This window comes from Crocuta crocuta, unplaced genomic scaffold, assembly GCF_008692635.1.
Source record: "Crocuta crocuta isolate KB4526 unplaced genomic scaffold, BGI_CrCroc_1.0 scaffold333, whole genome shotgun sequence".
In the NCBI taxonomy this organism is placed as follows: domain Eukaryota; kingdom Metazoa; phylum Chordata; class Mammalia; order Carnivora; family Hyaenidae; genus Crocuta; species Crocuta crocuta.
In genome coordinates, this window is record NW_027532856.1 from 1425401 (window position 1) to 1447905 (window position 22505).

Here is a 22505-nt window from a genome sequence, read left to right on the forward strand (position 1 = left end):
TCAGAAATTTCACCTATATAATGAAAAATACACTCATCGAAAACTATAAACTTACCTAATAATTTGTCCTTCCTCTTCTGGAGTAGCTGGTCTTAACCCCAGAACTATGTGACATACCTAGAGAAAAAAGTGGTAAATCAAACTTCACTGACTGCTGCCAATACCTGGACTGTATATTTCACATGCTCTGCGTGAGTTCCATTTCCATTTTGTAGATGGGAATCTGAATTAGCAACGGCTTTCAACTGATGAATTATCAATGTTTGAGTTTTAAACTTGAACTGTTTGTTTTCTAAACAAACCATTTCAATAGAGGTCAACTTCCAAATGGAAGGAAGGGAGAGGGCAAAACAGAGACAGAAACAGAAGAAAAGAACCATTTACCAGAATATTTCATTAATACTATATGTTTTAAGATATCTTATTCAGGGAATATTATTTTCTTTGCTGACATCTGAAGAGCAAATCACGGCATTCAAGGAGAAAGGGGAGGGGAGAAACTGAGGATATAGGAGACAAAAGATAGGGGTGGCATTTTAGTTTAAGCAGTTCAAAGAGAAAAATTATTGCCACTAATGCTAAATAAACTTTAAAAAAATTTTTTTATATGTTGTATTTATTTCTAGGAGAGAGAGAGAGACAGCGTGAGCAGGGGAGGGTCAGAGAGAGAGGGAGCCACAGACTCTGAAACAGGCTCCAGGCTCTGAGCTGGCAGTCAGCACAGAGCCCGACGTGGGGCCCGAACCCATGAACCGCGAGATTATGACCTAAGCGAAAGTCAGATGCTTAACCGACTAAGCCACCCAGGCGCCCCCTAAATAAACTTTTTAAAAAATATGCTTTTTATAGCTCATTTCCTCTATGTGCCTTATTTTTTTTAAATTTTTTTTAATGTTTTATTTATTTCTAGGAGAGAGAGAGACAGCATGAACAGGGGAGGGTCAGAGAGAGAGGGAGTCACAGACTCTGAAACAGGCTCCAGGCTCTGAGCTGGCATTCAGCACACAGCCCGACGCGGGGCTCGAACCCACGAACCGGAGATCATGACCTAAGCGAAAGTTGGACGCTTAACCGACTAAGCCCCCCAGGCGCCCCTCTATGTGCTTTCTTTAAATATCATCAAAAAGATGTAATTTTTCAATATTTTCTCATGAAAAATTTCAGAAATACAGAAAAGTTGAAAGAATTTTACACTGAACATGTCATACCCATTATCTAGATTCTAACATTAATGCTTTATTATACTTGAATCTATCCATTAATTCATCTATCAACCCACCTTAATTTCTGAATACATTTCAAAGTAAATTACAGACAGTAATACAGCTCTTTATAAATGCATCAGCATGGCTAACATTAACCAGAGACTTCAAGATCTGTTTAAAGTTTTATTTACTTCTTGAGGTGACATTTACATAACAAGATCCACAAATTGGGTTTTTGACATTCATCTATTTAGGTGTAGTTGATTGTAACTAGTGAGTAGTATTCCATTGTTTGAACACACCACTGTTTGTTTTATCCATTCTCATACTGACACATATTTGAGCTTTTGAAATCTATTTTTCTAAGCAAACTTATAGAAAATGGAAATATACATGCTTACAAGTGAACACATCTTAAGTGTAGAGTTCAATAACTTTTCACAAAGTAACATCTATAAAACCCAGTCAAGAAAGAGAACTGCTATCTCACCCAAAGCCCACTTTGATTTCCTTCTCAGACACTACTGCACCCCTCTGATGTATCCACTACCCTGAATACTTTCACCATAGTATAGATTTTGCATGCTTTTGAATTTTTTGGTTTAGTATTTTCAATTCAAGATCATGTAAGATTCATCCATATTGTTGGGTATAGCATTACTAGACCTATTTTCAGTGCTGTAAAGTATACCACTATATGCACATGCCACAGTTTACTATTTATGTATTTATTATTAATAAGTATTTGGGTCATTTTCTGTTCTTTGGGCTACAACAAATAGTGATTTTAAGAACTTAATTGTATGTCTTTTGGTGCCCAGATAACACCTGTTTCTGTAGGTTCTACATATGGGGTAGACCTTATGGGATACCAGGTATACATATGTTCAACTTTTATAAATACTGCCAAATAATTTCCAATGTTGTTTGTAATAATTTACCATTATTACAAACTGTACAAATTACATCCTACTCGCAACGTATGAGAGTTCCAGGTGCTTATTATCCTCACCAATATCTCATATCGCTTAAAAACTAACCGTTCTGACCCTACTAAAGAATGAATGGTCCAATCAGGCAATTAGGGATGAAATTAAAAAATATATGGNAAAAACAAAACCAAAAACAACTAACCGTTCTGGGGTATGTCTACTGATATTTCACATGTGGTTTTAATATGTATGTCCATGATAACTAAGGAGCTCTTTTTTATAACATTTATTAACTATTGGGATATTCTCTTTTCTGATGCATCTCTTCAAGTTTTTTTTCTTTCATATTTTTATACTGAAGTTTTGCCTTTTCTCACTGATTTTTATTCTTTGTATGCCCTAGATACAAGTCTTGTCAGAGACAGGTATCACAAACATCCTCTCCCACTGCATAGGTTATCTTTTTACTTTTTTAATGGTAGCTCCTGATTTTAAAAAATCATTTGTTGTTTGTTTATTTATTTTTGAGAGAGAGAGAGAGAAAAGGAGAGAGGGAGAAAGAGAGGGTGAGAATGAAGGGGGTAGGTGCAGAGCTGGGGGATGGGGTCAGGGTATCTAAAACAGGCTCTATGCAGTCAGTGGAGAGCCCAACGCAGGCTCAAACTATCAAACTGTGAGTTCATAAACTGAACCAAAGGCAGGCAACTTAATCGACTGAGCCACCTAGACAACCCTTAAAAAAATTCTTAATTTTAGGGGCGCCTGGGTGGCTTAGTCGGTTAAGCGTCCAACTTTCGTTCGGGTCATGATCTCGCGGTTCGTGGGTTCGAGCCCCGCGTCGGGCTCTGGGCTGACTGCCAGCTCAGAGCCTGGAGCCTGTTTCAGTCTGTGACTCCCTCTCTCTCTGACCCTCCCCTGCTCACGCTGTCTCTCTCTCTCCTAGAAATAAATAAAACATTAAAAAAAAATTTTTTTTTTAATTCTTAATTTTAGAAGTCCAACTTAAAAACTTTTCCTTTGTGGTTAATGGTTTCTGTGCCCTTTTAAAAAAGTCTCTGCCACCTGAAAGGCAATAAAATATTCTTGCAAATTATTTTCTAAATGCTTTACCTTTACCTTTCAAACTTATTAGATTTATAATTCCACTTGGAAAATTATGCATTTGGGGTGCCTGGGTGGCTAAGTCGGTTAAGCATCCGACTTCAGCTCAGGTCATGATGTCACAGTTCGTGGGTTCGACCCGTCAGGCTCTGTGTGACAGCTCAGAGCCTGGAGCCTGTTTCAGATTCTGTGTCTTCCTATCTCTCTGCCTTCCCCCGCTTGTGCTCTGTCTCAAAATTAAATAAAACCAAAAAAATTAAAAAAGAAAAGAAAAATGATGCATTTTTCCCCATAGAGAATTGATCCAGTACACCATTTATTGAAAAGATCACCCCTTTCCCATTTGTAATGCAAAGACTTCTTTGTTATAAGTCAGTGATCACATACATGTAGGTCTGTTTAAAAATTCTCAATAGTGGGGCGCCTGGGTGGCTTAGTCGGTTGAGCGTCCGACTTTCGCTTAGGTCATGATCTCGCGGTTCGTGGGTTCGAGCCCCGCGTCGGGCTGTGTGCTGACTGCCAGCTCAGAGCCTGGAGCCTGTTTCAGAGTCTGTGTCTCCCTCTCTCTCTGACCCACCCCTGTTCACGCTGTCTATCTCTCTCTCTCCTAGAAATAAATAAAAATTAAAAAAAAAAAAAGTTCTCAATAGTGTTCCACTGATCTATTTGTCTACCTTCATGCAGGTATCATATTGTGTTAATACTATTGTTTTATAGTAAGTCCTAACATCTGGTAACTTAAGTCCTCTAACATTGTTCTTTACATCATCTTGACTACATTTGGCCTTTTCTACTTCTGTATGTACTTAGAAACAGCTTGTCAAGTTCCACAAAAATAATAACAATACGCTTTTTGGGATTTTGTTTGTGAGTACACCAAATCTGCAAACCAATTTATTTATTTTATTTTTTTAAAATAATTTATTATTTCAAATTTATTATTTTAAATTATTTTAAATTAAATTTTAAAATTATTGACATAATTTATTGTCAAATTGGCTAACACACAGTGTGTAAAGTGGGCTCTTGGTTTTTGGGGTAGATTCCCATGATTCATCGCTTACATACAACACCCAGTGTCATTCCAACAAGTGCCCTCCTCAATGCCCATCACCGACTCCCCTATCTCCTCTCCGCCACCCTCCATCAATCCTCAGTTTGTTCTCTGTATTTAAGAGTCTCTTATGGTTTGCCTCCCTCCCTCTTTGTAACTATTTTTTCCCCTTCCTTTCCCCTATGGTCTTCTGTTAAATTTCTCAAGAACCACGTATGAGTGAAAACATGTATGTGTCTTTCTCTGACTGACTTATTTCACTTAGCATAATGCCTTCCAGTTCCATTCACATTGCTGCAAATGGCATGATTTTATTCTTTCTCATTGCCAAGTAGTATTCCATTGTATATATAAACTACATCTTCTTTATTAATCATCAAGTTGATGGACATTTAGGCTCTTTCTATAATTTGGCTTTTGTTGAAAGCACTACTATAAACATTGGGCTACATGTTCCCCTATGAATCAGCACTCCTGTATCCTTTGGATAAATTCCTGGTAGTCCTATTGCTGGCTCATAGGGTAGTTCTATTTTTAAATTTTTAGGGAACCTCCACACTGTTTTCCAGAGTGGCTGCACCAGTTTGCATTTCCACCAACAGTGCAAGAGGGTTCCTGTTTCTCCACATCCTCATCAGCATCTGTTGTTTCCTGAGTTATCAATACTAGCCGCTCTAACCAGTGTGCGGTGGTATCTCAGTGTGGTTTCAATTTCTATTTCCCTGATGATAAGTGACATTGAGCATCTTTTCATGTGTCTGTTGGCCATCTGGATATTTTCTTTGGAAAAGTTTCTATTCATGTCTTCTGCCCATTTCTTCATTGGATTATTTTTTTTTCAGGTGCTGAGTTTGGTAAGTTCTTTATAGATTTTGGATACTAAACCTTTATCTGATATGTCATTTGCAAATATCTTTTCCCACTCCGTCAGTTGCCTTTCAATTTTGATTGTTTCCTTTACAGTGCAGAAGCTTTTTATCTTGATGAGGTCCCAACAGTTCATTTTTGCTTTTAATTCCCATTGCCTCTGGAGATGTGTAGAGCAAGAAATTGCTGTGGATGAGGTAAAAGAGGTTGTTGCCTGCTTTCTCCTCTAGAGTTTTGACGGTTTCCTGTCTCACATTTAGGTCTTTCATCCGCTTTGAGTTTACGTTTGTGTATGGTGTAAGAAAGTGGTCCAGTTTCATTCTCCTGAATTTTGCTGTCCAGTTCTCCCAGCACCATTTGCTAAAGAGACTGTCTTTTTTCCACTGGATATAATTTCCTGCTTTTCAAAGATTAGTTGGCCATAAATTTGTGGGTCCAATTCTTGGGTTCTCTATTCTGTTCCATTGGATTATGTATTATTTTTGTGCGAATACCATACTGTCTTGATGATTACAGCTTTGTAGTAGAGGCTAAAGTCTGGGATTGTGATGCCTCCATTTGGTTTTCTTCTTCAATATTACTTTGGCTATTCAAGGTCTTTTGTGGTTCCATACAAATTTTAGGACTGTTTGTTCTAGCTCTGAGAAGAACGCCAGTGCAATTTTGACTGGAATTGCATTGACTATAAACAAACCAATTTGAAGGTAATTGACATCTTTAAGATGCTGAGCCTTCCAACGTAAATATGGATTATCTCCCCTTGACTGCTTTTTTTATTGCTTCTATAATAAATTATCACAAATTCAGCATCTTAAAACAACATAACTTTATTATCTTATAGTTCCATAGGTCAAAAGCTAGACATGGGTCTCACTAGTTCAAAAATTAAGGTGTCAGCAGAGCTGAATTCCTTTCTGTGGTTAAAAGAAAATATTTCCTTGGCTTTTCCTGTTCTAGAGTTCACCCACATTACTTTGTTCATGGCCCCTTCCTCTATCTCAAAGCCAACAACTTGGATCTCTAACTCTTCTTCCAAAGTTATCTCTCTCTTTCTTCCATTCCCTCCCTCCCTCTGGCCAGGGCTGGAAAAGGTGCTCTACTTTTAAGGACTCATGTGATTAGACAGGCCCATCTGCTATGTTAATCTCCCTATCTCAGAGTTCTTAACTTGATACATCTGCAAAGTCTCTTTTACAATGTAAGATAACATATGCATGGGTTCCAGGGATTAGGGCATGAATAACATGGTGGTGGTGGGCACTCTTTAAAATTTGATACTTTCTGACAAATGCACAAGACAGAAGCCCCTGATTATGTTTAGCATGTTTCCTCTGCAAAATATTGGCCACTGAGTTTTAAGGACTGCCACTGAGTTTATTAAGAAGGATTGAAAATAAAGATATTACCACAGGGATGGTTTTCTAATTTTATTAACGCTTACATATGTTACACCTAAATACCTAAAACACTTAGCCAAGAGGGATCTTGGCAAATAAAGAGTATAATTCAAGTTTTTAACCACTGGATTTAACAACTAACTCTACCAATTTTAAGGCACAGATAAAAAATAAAACATCTTAGGATAACAGTCTTCTTACTCATATACTAAGTGAACATATAGTTTTAAAAGCATATTGAACATGAAATAAAGCAAATATAGTAAAATATAATATTAAAATGTAGGTGATAAGTATTCACATGAAAAACATCTTTCAGCTCTTCATAATATGTTAGAAACACATATACACAAACGCAAAACTCAAGCATTTGCTTATTTATAAATTAGAATCACAAAAAGATAGTACCACTGCAAGTCCTTGTTAAGAATGAGAAAAAAGTAAAGACAATACAGAAAAATCAAAATGCTACACAAGAGCTACAAGATGACGTAGACATAAGCCTAAGTGATCTAAATGTTTATATAGTTATGAGATAAAATAATGAGGATATTATTTTAAATGAGATAAAAATAGCTGATCAATTTTCATATTACCAAGCAAGTCATTTCTGTTTGGAGTAGTGATTTATATTATTTTCGTACAAGTTCATATTTTATAAAGCCATCAAGTTAAATCCCTGCTGAAAATTAAAACTGATAGTGGAGCAACTGACTGATATAGATGGATATTACAGGCTTATCTGAATGTATATGTGTGTGTGTGTGTGTGTGTGTGTATAATTAGTCATTAGCTATCAGGAAGATACCAATTTCCATTTATTCCAGCACAGCTATGTTATTCTTTATATACAATGGAAAAGCATGATAGATATAAAGATAAGAAACCTCTGACCTTCACAGGGGTATAAGGAAAGAAAAGTAAAAGAAGAGAAATCTAAAGCAGGGGCACCTAGGTGGCTCAATTGGTTAAGCATCTGACTTGAATTTGGCTCAGGTCATGATCTTGCAGTTTGTGAAATCGAACCCTGCATCAGGCTCTGCCTGACAGTGCCAAGCCTGCTTGGGATTCTCTCCCTCTGTCTGCCCCTCCCCTGGTTCCTCATGCACTCTCTCTCAAAATAAATGCACTTAAAAAAAAAAAAAAAAAGGAATCGAAAATATCATTATTAAATCAACTTAAATATTTAAGAACAATTATAAAAAATGGAAACCATAAATTAATGTTTTTAATTGGAGCAAGACAAGAAGTATAACTAGGAAAATAGTTGAAATCTGGCAAGCCTTATGACTTAATGTTCATTCCTGGCACCTTTTCTCTCCTCCTTCTTTAATCTTTCTTGGTTCTTCTAATGAATTTTTAATTAAGAAACAATATTGCAGCCAAGATAATCTCCTAACTGGAGAGACTGTGTACATTGAAAATTTTACAGCTGCCTACATGATTCATCTTTCTCTTCACACTGCCTCACTTATTAGGAAGGGCTTTTAAAAAAGATAACAGTGAAGAAAAATAAACTACCATGGCTTTTCCAATCTAAATTATTCTCTATGCATCTAACATCATGTCTATCATGAGTTATAAAATAAATATACATCATCAGCTATATTCTACTTTTCTATCTCCCATGATTTCGGATATTTCAGTAGGCTCTCATATTCTATCTTACTGCCTTTCAGATATATACAGAATAATGTAGATTTTTTAAAAATAGTTTTTAAAAAATGTTTATTTATTTATTTTGAGAGATAGTGCGAGAGAGAGATGGAGAGAGAGCACCAGTGGGGGAGGAGCAGAAAGAAAGGGAGAGAGAGGGAGAATACCAAGCAGGCTCTGCACTGACAGTGTAGCCTTGGGGCTCATACTCATGAGATCATGACCTGAGCAGATATCAAGAGTCAAATGCTTCACCATGTGAGACCCTGAGGTGCCCCTGTAGTTCTTTTTATAATATGTGGTTTTGTAGTGGAGTTGCAGTAACTACTACACAATGAAACAGATATAGAACTACTGGTACTACTACTCTCTATACTTGTCATTTACTTTATTTATTTTTTATTTATTATTTTTTTAAATCTTTTTTATCTTTGAGAGTGAGACAGAGAGAGACAGAGTGTGAAGAGGGGAGAGGCAGACACAGAATCTGAAACAGGCTCCAGGCTCCGAGCCATCAGCATAGAACCGATGTGGGGCTCGGAACCGTGAGATCATGACCCAAGCTCAACTCAGATGCCCAACAGACTGAGCCACCCAGGCACTCCACCTGCCATTTACTTTAGATTTTTTTGTTAACATTTTATTTTTTCTGAGAGAGAGAGAGAGAGAGAGACAGTGCAAGCAGGGGAGGGTCAGAGAGAGAGGGAGACACAGAATCTGAAACAGGCTCCAGGCTAGCTGTCAGCACAGAGCCCAACACAGGGCTCGAACCCACAAACCGTGAGATCGTGACCTGAGCCAAAGTCGGACCTCCAACCAACTGAGCCACCCAGGTGCCCCCCATTTACTTTAAACCTACCTGGAAAAGGAGATTCAAAAACTCATTGGCAAGAACATTTTTCACACTCCAGATCTGATAGTCTTCTAGCGTAAGATGGCCCATCTGAAAGACAAACAATATTTAAAAAGATCTCATGTTAAAATGTCCTCATTTTTATAGAATTTGAATAAAATCTGATTTATTAAACATATATTGGTCATTTTTTTGAAAGCAAACAAATAACTTAAAGTAGATGCTGTGTGTTCATCCAAAAACCGACCAGCTAAGATAAGTTTAAAAGTAACAAGACTGTAGAAGCAGTCAATGGTAATGAGGCTAATTTACCATCCACAATCTCCATCCACCAATAAGACCTGGGAAATAACTCACATTACCCTCTGCTTCAAGATCTATGGAAAACCACAAAAGGTTCTGAATAGGGGAAAATGGAATATTTACTAATTAAAACATTTTTAAAAAAATATTTATTTATTTCTGAGAGAGAGAGAGAGCATGAGCAGGGGAGGGGCAGAGAGACAGGGAGACACAGAATCTGACAGGCTCCAGTCTCTGAGCCATCAGCACAGAGCCCGATATGGGGCTTGAACTGACGAATTTTGAGATCATGACCTGAGCTGAAGTTGGATGCCCAACCAACTAAACCACTCAGGCACCCCTATTTACTAATTTTTGAAAGCAGAAAGCAGACTCTGGATTATGTCCTTTCATTCTAACAATTTTCTAAAACCTCCTTAGTAACATCTACCAATATTATCAGACTTCTTAGACATTTAAAGGAACCTGATAATAAATTTTTGATATATCAAAATGAGTATCTATATAAAATTTTCCCAAAACAAATTTAACAGTTTGTATTTATAAGCTGATTAAGGCAGGATTTTTATAGTTTCAATGTATACAAAAAATTCCATAGACATATAAAGGCAATATAGATCTTTTTCTTGTTAAGCGGAAATATAACCAAATGTTTCTTAACTGCATGTGTTCAAATAAATACCTATCAATCTCTGATGAATAGTAATGCTTTTTACTTTTAGTATTTAATGATATTGATATGCTCTCTTTTCACTATATGATAACCATGTGTAAGAAAAGATTTTCAAGTACTATGGTTATGATTATTAGCTTTCATATGAAATCCGAATACAATATTACGCTTTTTGTTAAATTTTTAAAAAGCGTAATATTGACATAATCTGTCTCCAGTGAATATGGCTAATAGGTTTGGCTGAAAGGTTCAAGTTTTATTCTGAACTGTTACCATTTCATTATTGTTGCTATATGGTGATGGAACAGCAAAATTAAATTATCTTCTTGTTAAAGTTTACAGTAGAACCAGATGTAGAATCTCCATCTTATGTAAATAGACAGCAATAATTCCGACATATTTATCATTCAGAAAAAAAAGGTATTAAAAATTGTACCTCTACATGCGGCATTTTCTAACAGAAATTTTTATTTCTATGAATATCAAATAGAAGTGGATACCTTAGTTTTTGGCAGAGAGAGGTAAATAAGGCAGAAGACTATTTGTATTGCCAAAGCTCAAGCCCTGTAACTCTGAACTCTGTTACTGAGCATTAGTTAATGAAACTATGATGATTTCTTCTAGAATCATAATTGAAGAAAGAAAAAAAAAACCTGATGTCACTTATTTTTATCTAAACCTCTGTAATACTATTGTAGTCTACATCCTACCAATCTGGTACTTGGTACATGTCAAAATTTGAATGGAGAGGCTCAAAATAACTCAAATATGCCTCACATATGTGCATTATTTTCAATTTCACAGGGACACAAAGACATTACAATAATGCAAGTTATAGGAATAAACCTATTATAATATCCTTACTAATAAATGTTGTCAGACTAAAAAAAAATTAAGAATTTATTCTTTGTAAAGTATATCCTTACTCTTGGTATTACTTGATTACTCTGGCTGCCGTTAAATAATTCAGGAGAGATTACCAATACTTTTAGAAAAAAAATAATTTAGGAATACACATACCACCCAAATTGAGATAAAAAATCATTTTTGTCATCTCAGATATCTTATGGTCCTTTCCAATTAATCCATGCATCCCCCAAAATCACTATTTTAATACCTATAACCATTTGTTAGTTTTGCCTCTGGTTTTGAGCTTCATATAAATGGAATCACACACAGTAAGTATTCTTTTTTGTGTGACTTCTTTTGCTCAATATAAGGTTAGTCCTATCATAATTTATTAAAATGGAAGAAATAAGTATTATAAACCATAGATGACAAGTCTAGGTCTATTTAATTTTTATAAAACATCTAGCTGTAATATATAAGTTTATATATATAAACACTTAATGGATCTGTTTAAAGATGGAATGGGCTATCTTTAGAGACAACTTGGTGGACTATAGGTCCAAATAAACACTTGGTGGAAGTGATGCAGAAGGGATTCAAATATATATGTAAGCTATATATATATTTGTATGTATATATAATATATAATTCAGTGTACATGGTATTCACAGAAAATAATATAATTTATTCTAGTCCTAGCTAGACTCACCTTTGTGGTGTCATGTGCATTCAATATGCCTTCTACAATGTCAGATAGATCAGTATGTAATTCCTTTAAAAACAGAAATCCAAAGGAATAGTTAGAAAAGAATAGTTACCGTTTTTATTATTCAACAGCTAAATACTGTATCTTGGTAATTTTTTTATTAAAAAAATTTAAATATTATTTTATATTTTTTACACTTAATTTCAGGTATATAATACAGTGATTCAACATTTTCTTTCTTTTTCTTTTTATTTCTGAGAGAGAGAGAGACAGCATGAACAGGGGAGGGGCAGAGAGAGAGGGAGACACATACTCCAAAGCAGCTCCACGCTCTGAGCTGTCAGCACAGAGCCCGATGTGGGGCTTGGACCCACAAACCGTGAGATCATGACCTGAGCCAAAGTCAGACGCTTAACCGACTGAGCCACCCAGGCACCCCCTCAACATTTTCATAAAACACCCAGGGCTCATCATCACAAGTGCCCTCCTTAATCCCCATCACCCATTTAACCCATTCTTTCACATCCCTCCCCTCTAGTAACCATCAAATATATATATTTTTCATTTGAGAGAGTGATTGTGTGCATGCAAGCAGGGGAGTCATGGAGAGCGAGAAGGAGAGAAATCTCAAGCAGACTCCATGCTCAGCATGGAACTTGATGCAGGGTTGGATCCCATGAACCTGGGATCATGACCTGAGCTGAAATCAAGAGTCAGACACTCAACCAACTAAGCCACCTAGGTGCCCCAAATATGTTTTTAAATTACCTTAATAAATAAGTTCTTAGAATTCCTTTATAAAAATTAAGACAATTTTCCTGTAGTTTCACTTACTTTACACAGTAAGTTCAGTTTATTAAATTTTCTAAGACACATTCCCTTCCCAATTTTGTACCTTTAGCTATGAGTATTTTGAGTAGTAGCAATAATATAGCAATTCAAAATAATAACAAATCCCTTCCTCTCTCTCTCTCTTTTTAAATTCTCCACTCCATTTTCCTATTGGAAGCTTACATGCAACGATATGTATACAATCAGAACTTACTGGGATATCATCAGTGCGGTTGTCCTTCCACACCTCTAAGAGTGCAACCACCATGTCTCTCAGTTCAACCCTGGAGAGAACTCCATCACGGTCAACATCAAATACCTTGAAGCAAACTAAAGAAAAGAAACTCTTATGGAAGAAAATTGCTTTTCTATTCTGAAGTACAATGCCTTTTACTAGATGCTGACCTAGTAAAGTTACTTAGTTTCTCAAACAAGTATATTCTGGATCAAATTCTCATCTGGAGCAGAGTATAATGTCACTAAAGTCCTCTGAACTTGTAGGGCTTCCTGCATACTTTGTAAATCTCTCTCTGAATCAGTATCTGGGTTACAGAGTCCTATCCTTCACCCAAATCTAGAGTTAAATTCCTCGCAAACTGATAAAAAAAGGGGGGGGGCTAAGTTACTATACAATAAATATTACAATACCTCACAGATTTTGAGGAGGCAATTCAAACCATTATATTACTTTCTAATATTTAAAACTTATCAGTTGACTTTTATAGTGCTGAACCTATTCTATTTACATGGAATATCAGCACTTTGCTAGTTAGCTCCAAACAAATGGGTTAACTTCTGTTAGCCCATCAGGGGGAAAAAAAAAAAAAGGTTAAAAACAAATTTAAGGTGATAATTAACTTCATTTGAGAAGAAAAATTTTGGCCTCCTTATTTAATATTAGAACTTTAATGGGAACAAATACTCTATCATAAAGCCAGACAGTAGTAATGATACATCATCTGGGAAGAATTCTGAATTTTTAAAATTAAGTAATTATCTATTTCATATACCTTCATAATAATTATGCTACTAAAACAATTGAGTGCATCACAGAAATATTACTGAAAAAGATCAAAATGTCAAATAGCACATCCAAATTAGGTGACATTTGTGAAGCTGTATTTTAGAAAGACACAGAGATGATGACCCTAGTAAATACATTAGAATTAAGTTCCAATTAAATGTAAACTGTTCCACTTTCTCATATATGGTTAAGATTTAATAATGTAATATACTTATGCTTATAAATTATTCTACAGTAACATTTTACCTAGGTTAAAAAGACCAGTTTAGTATTTAATAAAATTGTGTTTTGTGTTTTGATCATAAATTTCATCTTGCTAATAAAATATTAACATATACAAGTGACCAAATGAGTTGTAGTTTAAATTATGCAAGACACAAAATTCTCAACAGACTACCAGAAAATATTTTCTAAATGCTTAACATTGTCAAATATATGGTGAGTGATGTAGTTCATTTATCATGAACAGCAAATTCATCAGGATAAATCAATCTCATTATTAATCACAAAGATCCCAAATTACTCCACAGTAAAAAAGAAGACATGAATGAATCCTTAAACTGACTTCAGGAAAACTCAACATGAGACTAATATTTGCCAACTTGAAAACATGATAAAAATTCAAGCCTTAATACACAGAGATTTTATATAGACAAATGCTAATTTTTTGTTTGGTTTGCAAATTTTGTGACAATATTTAACACACTTACATTTTTGTCTTTCAGCCAGGGGTCCCCTACAACAGGCTGATAAACCACAAGATATCTCCTTAAAATCTATGTGATTGTCACGATTTTCATCAAAAGCATTAAATAAGCCTGTAAAATAGGAAAGACACCATAAATCACAGCCAACAAGTCTCCTACTATTAATAATATCATGTTTATGAAAAGAGGCATGACTCCCATTAACTGGCCAAATTAAAAAAAAAAAATCTGTTTATCAGTAGCTCCCACTGACTCAGCCAGTATTTTTCTCCTGGTATAATTATAATTAAAACTTAAGATCCTAGCAGAAAATACATTCCTATCATCCTGTGTTTGGTTATATTTGCCTGTTTGTCTCTATCTTCTATCACTTGTAACAGGTAAAAATGATGATGGCATGTAAAAATTAAAATCAACTGCAAAAAATTAAGAATTGAAAAAGAAATCATAAATTACAATTAGCCTTACTTAGAAAGATTGAGAAGAAAAAGGAAAAGAGGAAAAAAGCTAAATTGTATAAAGATAACATTTAAGCTGCCATAAACTTCTTTCATTAAGCAAAGAAAAACATGTTATAAACAAAAGAAATTATGTACTGCAGTCTTCTTTGCAGTAGTTTAGGTTTTATAAATAAATACTTAAAATGAAAAAAATGAAAGAGAATTATAATCTTGTGGTTTTCAAAGTTTTTTTTTTTTTAAACTCATGACCCTGAGATCAAGACCTGAGCTAAGAACAAGAGTCGGATGCTTAACCGCCTAAGCCAACCAGCTAACTCTGGTTTTCAAACTTTGTGTAAAACATAGAAATGGAATAATTTTGTTTTCAAATAAAATGTCTTCTCAATCTCCAATTCTAACAAGGTAAAAACACGACCGTACTTTTGAAGTAGGTGGAAAAGCCCAGATCCCCATCTGTCCTGGCTCCCCCAATAAATACTTCTGAAGTACCCCAGGAATCTGAAGAATACAGACTGTATATTTCAAGAATGTAATTCTGTGCCCTCTGATTAAAGAGAAAACTAAAGCTCAGACAGGGTTAAGTGATTTGTCAAAAGTAAAAAAAGTCAGAATACAACCCAACTATTCAGATTCCAAATATAGTTTTTATGATATCACCCACAATTATTCTTTATACTCCTAATTTTTAAAAAAGTTATAGCAATGAAAAGCTAGCAAGAACTTCAGAGATATTCCAGTCCAATATTTCTTAAATCTTATTTGGTAGGGGGAGGGATACAGCAGTGGAACCTTCTTATGTAGAAGAAAAATAGTAGAGGCACTTGAGGTGAGGAAAAGGTAGACTTATGGGTGGAACTTAAAGCTTTACCCACACAGTGGCCACCACACTAATCCATGCACCAGGGGGTGAGACACTTCACTGGAATACAGTGACGTTTAAAAAAATTTTTTTTCTTACAGTGATTAACTTAGTGAAACTCATTTTATATTTGAGACTATTCAGGTACAGAGAGCTAACTTGATTTATGTAAGGTTACACAGGCAGAATAGGAAGCTTAAGGTTATAATCTTAATTCCCCTTTTCATTTCGTTTTTTCCCCATTAAACTATGCTATCTGTAAGAAATTTGCTAACTTGTAACATTAAGGCCTTTTAGAGTTGATGGATGTATTGGTTAGAAATAAAAGATGAGCCCAGGTGTGTTTATCAAAGACCATTTGTAGAAAACAGACTTACCTTCACTTAGAGATGGACGAATGGGTGGTGAAACCAATGGGCCAAATGTCTCTAAGTCAAATCGTCCAGTCCGGGATTGAGCCTTTAGCAACCAATAACGTTTCTCCAGATCAATGATGTCTGATTCCTCCACTGAGAATCAAATCAAATAAGATTATAAAACCTCAGACTTTCTCTTCTGGGCAGTTAGTTCATCCTGATCATATAACTTCCAAGGATATATTTTAATTTTCCAATTCAATTGCTAAAAATAATAATTACCCAAAACAAAACTCTAAAAGACAAAGACATTGTATCTAAAATGGCATGAAAATTAAATCTGAATATAAAAGTGGCTTTAAAATCAGGAAAAAAATGTTCACAATTTCCCATTAAGTAGGCTGCTTAAACCCAACATATAAAAATAATAAACAACTGTAGCATTTCTTTATGGCTTCCTATACCACTTTTCTCTATAATTCTTTTTCATAATTTTCGACTTCTATCTTGGATTTAAAGATTCATTCCTGGTTAAACTAAACATCCTAACAGCTGGGTCCATGTCTGTTTCATCCTGTCGATATGGTTAACTACTTACACATTCAATACTAGTTAAATAAATTAAAAAGGAATATGAAAAAGATGTTATAAATGACAAAAGTCAATAAATGACAGATGAGGGAGGACAGGATTTACAATGTGATAAATTATAAGTGCATGATGAAAACATGAATGTCCTCCCCTCATTCATCAGAATGTCCTCCCCTCATTCACCCTAACCGCCCCACCCCCCCAAGGAACTAAAATAAGACTTAGAAAGCAAACAAAGTGAGTCCTTCCAATGCCCCAGCTTTTTGCTTGCAGTCACCTTCCAGACCTTGGCAAGATATGAGGAACCTAAGCAGTGAGATTTCACTGAGTTAAACAGAGAAGTTGTAGTTCTGGGAGGTTAAGATAGATGAAATTTGCAAGGCAGAGTACTGGAGAGGAAAAAGTAATACAAAGAAAGAGCTCCAGAAATCTGCATAGGACTCTTGTTGAGTTTTGGTAGAATAGTAAGCTGTGTATGTACACAATGAAACCTAAGGTTTGGCTAGCCAAAGTAGAGACACTTTCCTGAACCCAGGGAGGAGATTCAGCGGGTTACACTTAATTAGAAGAGGAAAAACTAACTATAGAGTAAAATGGTATGCCAGACTTGCCCTAGTAAAACTTAAAAAAAATTTTAAATGTTTTATTTAGTTTTGAGAGAGAGAGGGAGCGAGAGAGCACAAGCAGGGGAGGGACAGAGAGAGGAGACACATTTTCTGAAGCAGGCTCCAGGTTCTGAGCTGTCAGCACAGAGCCTGTTGCGGGGCTTGAACCAATGGAACCAGGAGATCATGACCTGAGCTGAAGTCAGATGTTCAACCAACTGAGCTACTCAGACACCCCCCAACTGACAGTTGTTGTTTTTTTTTTTTTTTGCCTCCAGGGATTGATTGATTGATTTTTTTATTACTGGTATTTTTTTTTTTTTACAAATAGTTTATTGTCAAGTTGGTATCTATATAGCACCCAGTGCTCATCCCCACAAGTGCCCTCCTCCGTGCCCATCATCCCCCTCCCCCCTCACCCATCAGTCCTCAGTTTGTTCTCAGCATTCAATAGTCTCTCATGGTTTGCCTCTCTCCCTCTCCCCCACTATTTTCCCCCTTCTTCTCCCCCNTGGCGATACCTCCCGTTTTGGTTTTATTCTTCAATTACTACTTTGGCTATTCGGGGTCTTTTGTGGTTCCATACAAATTTTAGGATAGTTTGTTCTAGTTTTGAGAAGTATGCTGGTGCAATTGTGAATTTATTAATTCTTAAAAGTAATTATAAGCTGAAGGACAAGATTACTTGTTTTTGTCAAATTACACAAAATCATTGTTCATAGTTTCAAATAATCAATGGGCTAAATTCATTTAAAAAATTTTACAGCACAAAAATCATCAAGGAAGATTGTGATACAAAAAAGATAAAATTTTCATACAAGAATACACACTGTCATATTGTTTCTTTTTTAACCAAATACCAAATATACTACATTCATTGACACCGTAACCTCCTGATGAATCAACCTTTGCAAAGGTCCAATAATTCTGAAACTAGAACTAATTTTTAAAATATGCAAAACTTCTATATAAGTACATAGCTTTCATTTTTTAAAAGGAGGTTATCTACTTCAAATATCTGTATAACTGCATTTATTAAAAAGGAGTATTCAGGGGCGCCTGGATAGTTCAGTTGGTTGAGCGTCTGACTTTGGCTCAGGCCATGATCTCATGGTTTGTGGGTTCAAGTCCCACATCAGGCTCTGTGCTGGCAGCTTGGAGCCTGATGCCTGCTTCAGATTCTGTGTCTCCCCCTCTCTCTGTCCACTCTTCTCCCTCCCCTCCACTCTGTCTCTCAAAAACATGTAAACATTAAAAATTAATAATGAAAAGGAGTACTTAAAAATATAAGAAGAAGAGTAATCACAGGAGTCTGATATACAAACTAAGATAGCACTATTTCCTTTTTCAAAATAAGATATCTGATCACTTCATTTATACTATATGAAGAAAGAGCTATCTCTTTTGTTCCTGTAGAGAAACTGCTTTCTCAAATTCTAAACTTTCTTCTAAGTACTAGATCTACATATAAAAAATCTGACCCTGAAACAAAACAAGGCAGGCAGTAGCCTTGACAGAAACTATGTTCTCATTTCTATACTTCTAGATACTGAGCATATGCTTAATAAGTACTTCTTATTAATTGGTGTTTATATAATACACTAAATTAGAAACACACACAAATCACACTGACTTGACTCTCAAATTTTTTAGCTTTGATAACTGTTTATAAATCTCCTTAAAAAACACAATTTCTTTGCTGAAGGAGAATTGTGGAGGAGCACCTGGGTGGCTCAGTCGGTTAAGCATCTGACTTTAGCTGAGGTCATGATCTCATAGTTCGTGAGTGGGAGTCCCGTGTCAGTCTCTGTGCTGACAGCTCAGAGCCTGGAACCTGCTTTAGATTCTGTGTCTCCCTCTCTCTCTGCCCCATCCCTGCTCACTCTGTTTCTCAAAATGAATAAAGTTTAAAAATTAAATTAAAAAATGTGGAAAGACATGTAGAAGATATTTAAAAGAAAAAAAAGATCAGATTGTCATGGTCCCAATTAAAACTATGCTTTACAGTTCCCTCTTACACTTATGTGATCTGTTCATATTTTGGTTATAGACTGTGCACAATTCTCATCAAATATTTGCCAAAAGCAAGCTAAAATAAATTATATATATTATTACATGAACTGGCAGCTGAATTGCTGAGAAGAGGGAAGGGAACTAACTTTATTTTCACTTAAAGAAATTAGAGGTGATGACTTCAATAATAATTACTCTACTTGCAACTCATAGTTCAATACCAGAACTTAATACTTTACTAGCTAAATAGGACTGAGTCTATAATCCACCGAAAGGCATGATTTTTTTCTGGTTCACAACAGCAGCACATCATACTCCCAACATTCTAAATAATTCCTAGCTTACACTTGGGCCATCCTACTCAAGTCCCACCTTACCAGAGGTTCCGGCTGCAGAAATAGCTCTTTAATGCCAGAAATAGATTCTCATTAAAAACAAACAAAAAAAAACAAATAGGCAAAACATCCAAGTGTTTTCAAACAGTAACACATTTCTTGAACACTGTTGAGGATGCAACTTGTTCACAAATGCAATGACCTTCTGAGATCTACTTAAAATGGCTGTAATCCCTACTTCGTGTACAACCAGGTAAGAGGATAATGAAGAAGGGACATGCAGATTTACTAGGGGTTTATAGTCAAAGAATCATTGACATAGTTTTTCTCTTATTGAAAGAAGGTGCCAGCAATACCAGCTAAAATGTGGCAAGAGAACATAATAAGATGCATATTTTTAGTTGAGATAATAAGTGGTAAAATAGAGACAATATAAATTTAAATTAGGTATCAAAAGAATTATCAAAATGAATTCAATGGCCCTAAAATTAGCCCAAAATACTACCTTAATTACCTCAAAATCAGATTCCACTACTAAAAACAAATCACTGAGTTAACAGGCTTATTCACTCTTACATTTTAGGGAAATTCCAAAAATTCTTTTAGTTTATTTAGAGACACATTTATTTTCTTCTAAAAATAGGGCTAAATTATATGAAAATATGATCAACATTAAAGAAAATAACTCTCAATTCATTTTTATTTTATTAAGTTTTGAGAGAGAGAGAGGCAGAAGGAGAGAGAGAGAATCCCAAGAAGGCTCCATACCCAGCTTGGAGCTCAATCCCACCACCAACTATGAGATCATGACCTGAGCTGAAATCACTAAGTCACTCAACTGGCTGAGCCACCCAGGCACCCCTTAATTCATTTTTATTTTATTTTTTTAATGTTTTATTTATTTTTGAGAGAGAGAGAGAGACAGCATGAGCAGGGGAGGGTCAGAGACAGAGAGAGAGAGATACAGAATCCGAAGCAGACTCCAGGCTCTGAGCTAGCCGTCAGCACAGAGCCCAATGCGGGGCTAGAACCCATGAACTGTGAGATCATGACCTGAGCGGAAGTCGGACATTCAACCGACTGAGCCACCCAGGTGCCCTGCCCTCAATTCATTTTTAAAACATAGTTCTTAAAATCATAGTTCTTCTACTGCCCATTTCATTTCTAAGTATTCCAAGGGAGAAAAAAAGGTAATTGGAAAAGTGAATCTGCAAAATTGTCTGAAGCTAGTCTGAAGAAAATGGCACACCACAATCACAACTCCTTTTATCTACAATTAATAAGCTACTCATAAAAGAATGAAGAATAAAATGACTGTGTGTCCATAAACTGCCTTCATCTCAATTTTGGCACCTATTAGCCATCTGATTTTGAGAAAGTTTCTTTAACTTCTCATAGTCTAAAACTTCTTAGTTTTAGAATATGGATAAAATGAACCCAGAGAGGACACAAGGACTAAAGGAGATGATATACAGAGTCATACAGTGCCTCCTCTAGTAAGTGCTCAACCTGCACTAATTAGAACTCTCAAAAGAAATTAAGAAAACAGTCCCATTTACAATTGCACCAAAAAGAATGAAACACCTAGGAACAAATTTAGTCAAGTAGATAGAAGGGCTGTACTCTAAAAACTGTTCAGACCTTCTTTAGTGTTATGTTTACATTCCTTTCTCTTTATTTTTTGTGTGTATCTATTACTAGTTTTTGGTTTGTGGTTACCATGAGTTCCATATATAACACACTATGCATACAGCAGTCTATTTTAAGGTCATGGTCATTTAAGCTCAAACGCATTCTAAAAAGACTACATTTTACCATCTACCCCATATTTTATGTTTTCAACATCATATTTTAATTTTTATTTTGTGTATTCCTTAACAGATTATCGTAGAAATAGTAGACTTTACTACTTTGTCTTTTAACTTTCATACTAGCATTGTAAGTGGTTGATCCCGACCTTTACTGTATGTTTGCGTAAACAAACAGATTTTTCTCTTTCATAATTTTCTTACTTCTAGTCATGGCCTTTTCTTTTCCACATACAGAAGTCCCTTTACTATTTCTTATAAGGCCAGTTTAATGGTGATCAACTCTTAACTTTTGTTTGTCTGGGAAACTCTTTATCTCTCCTTCAATACAGAGCGATAACCTTGCAGGTACAGTATTCTTGGTTGTAGGGTTTTTTCTTTATAACACTTTGAAAATAACATGCCACTCTCTTTTGTCCTGCAAAGTTTCTGCTGAAAACTCAGCTCATGGTCTCATAGGGGCTCTCTTGTATTTGCTCCTCCCACTTTGAAGTTTCTCTTCTATCTTTAATTTCTAATATTTTAATTACTATGTTTCTTCATCTGGGTCTCTTTGGGTTCATCTTGTTTGGAACACTCTGTGATTCCTGGGCCTAGGTGTCAGTTTCCTTCCCCAGATTAGGGAAGTTTTCAACTATTATTTCTTCAAATATGTTATCTGCCCCATTCTCTCTCTATTCTTCTTTTGGGACCCCTGTAATGCCCATGTTAATATACTTGATGTCCCAGAAGCCCCTTAAACTATCCTCATTTTTAATAATTCTTTTTTCTTTTAGCTGTTCAGCTTGGGTGATTTCTACCACTCTGTTTTCTAGATTGCTGATCCATTCTTCTGCATCATTAATCTGTTGATTCCCTCTGGTCTAGTTTTCATTTCAGTTACTGTATTCTTCACTTCTGATTGGTTCTTTTATTTCTATATCTTTGTTGATGTTTTCACTGTATTTATCCATTCTCCTCTTTCGATGAGCATCTTTAATTTCTTTTTATGTTTATTTATTTTTGAGAGAGAGAGAGAGAGAGAGAGAGTGTGAGCCAGGAAGGGGCAGAGAGAGAGGGAGACACATAATTTTAAGCAGGGTCCAGACTCTGAGTTGTCAACACAGAGCCTGATGCAGGGCTCAAACTCACAAACCATGATATCATGACCTGAGCCGAAGTCAGACAAATGAACTACCAAGGTGCCCCTTGGTGAGCATCTTGAGGGCCATTACTTTCGAATTTTTATCAGGTAGATTGCTAGCTTATCTCTGTTTCATTTACTTGTTTTTCTGAGGTTTTCTTTTCTTTTTTTTTTTTTTTTTTTTTTTTGGAAAATA

The 22505-nt window shown here is 35.6% G+C and overlaps 1 protein-coding gene across 2 annotated transcripts in view; it reads right to left on the reverse strand.

Annotated features, from left to right (window-relative positions):
- USP32 (ubiquitin specific peptidase 32) overlaps positions 1–22505 on the reverse strand; it is a 222821-nt gene that overhangs the window by 73028 nt on the left and 127288 nt on the right. For both annotated transcript variants that reach the window (XM_077745524.1, XM_077745523.1), the window contains exons 6-11: positions 15856–15987; positions 14162–14269; positions 12642–12757; positions 11600–11662; positions 9072–9155; positions 56–117 (exon numbers count right to left, since the gene is read on the reverse strand). In XM_077745524.1, coding sequence (XP_077601650.1) covers positions 56–117; positions 9072–9155; positions 11600–11662; positions 12642–12757; positions 14162–14269; positions 15856–15987 — 565 coding nt within the window. The remainder of the gene's footprint in view (positions 1–55; positions 118–9071; positions 9156–11599; positions 11663–12641; positions 12758–14161; positions 14270–15855; positions 15988–22505) is intronic.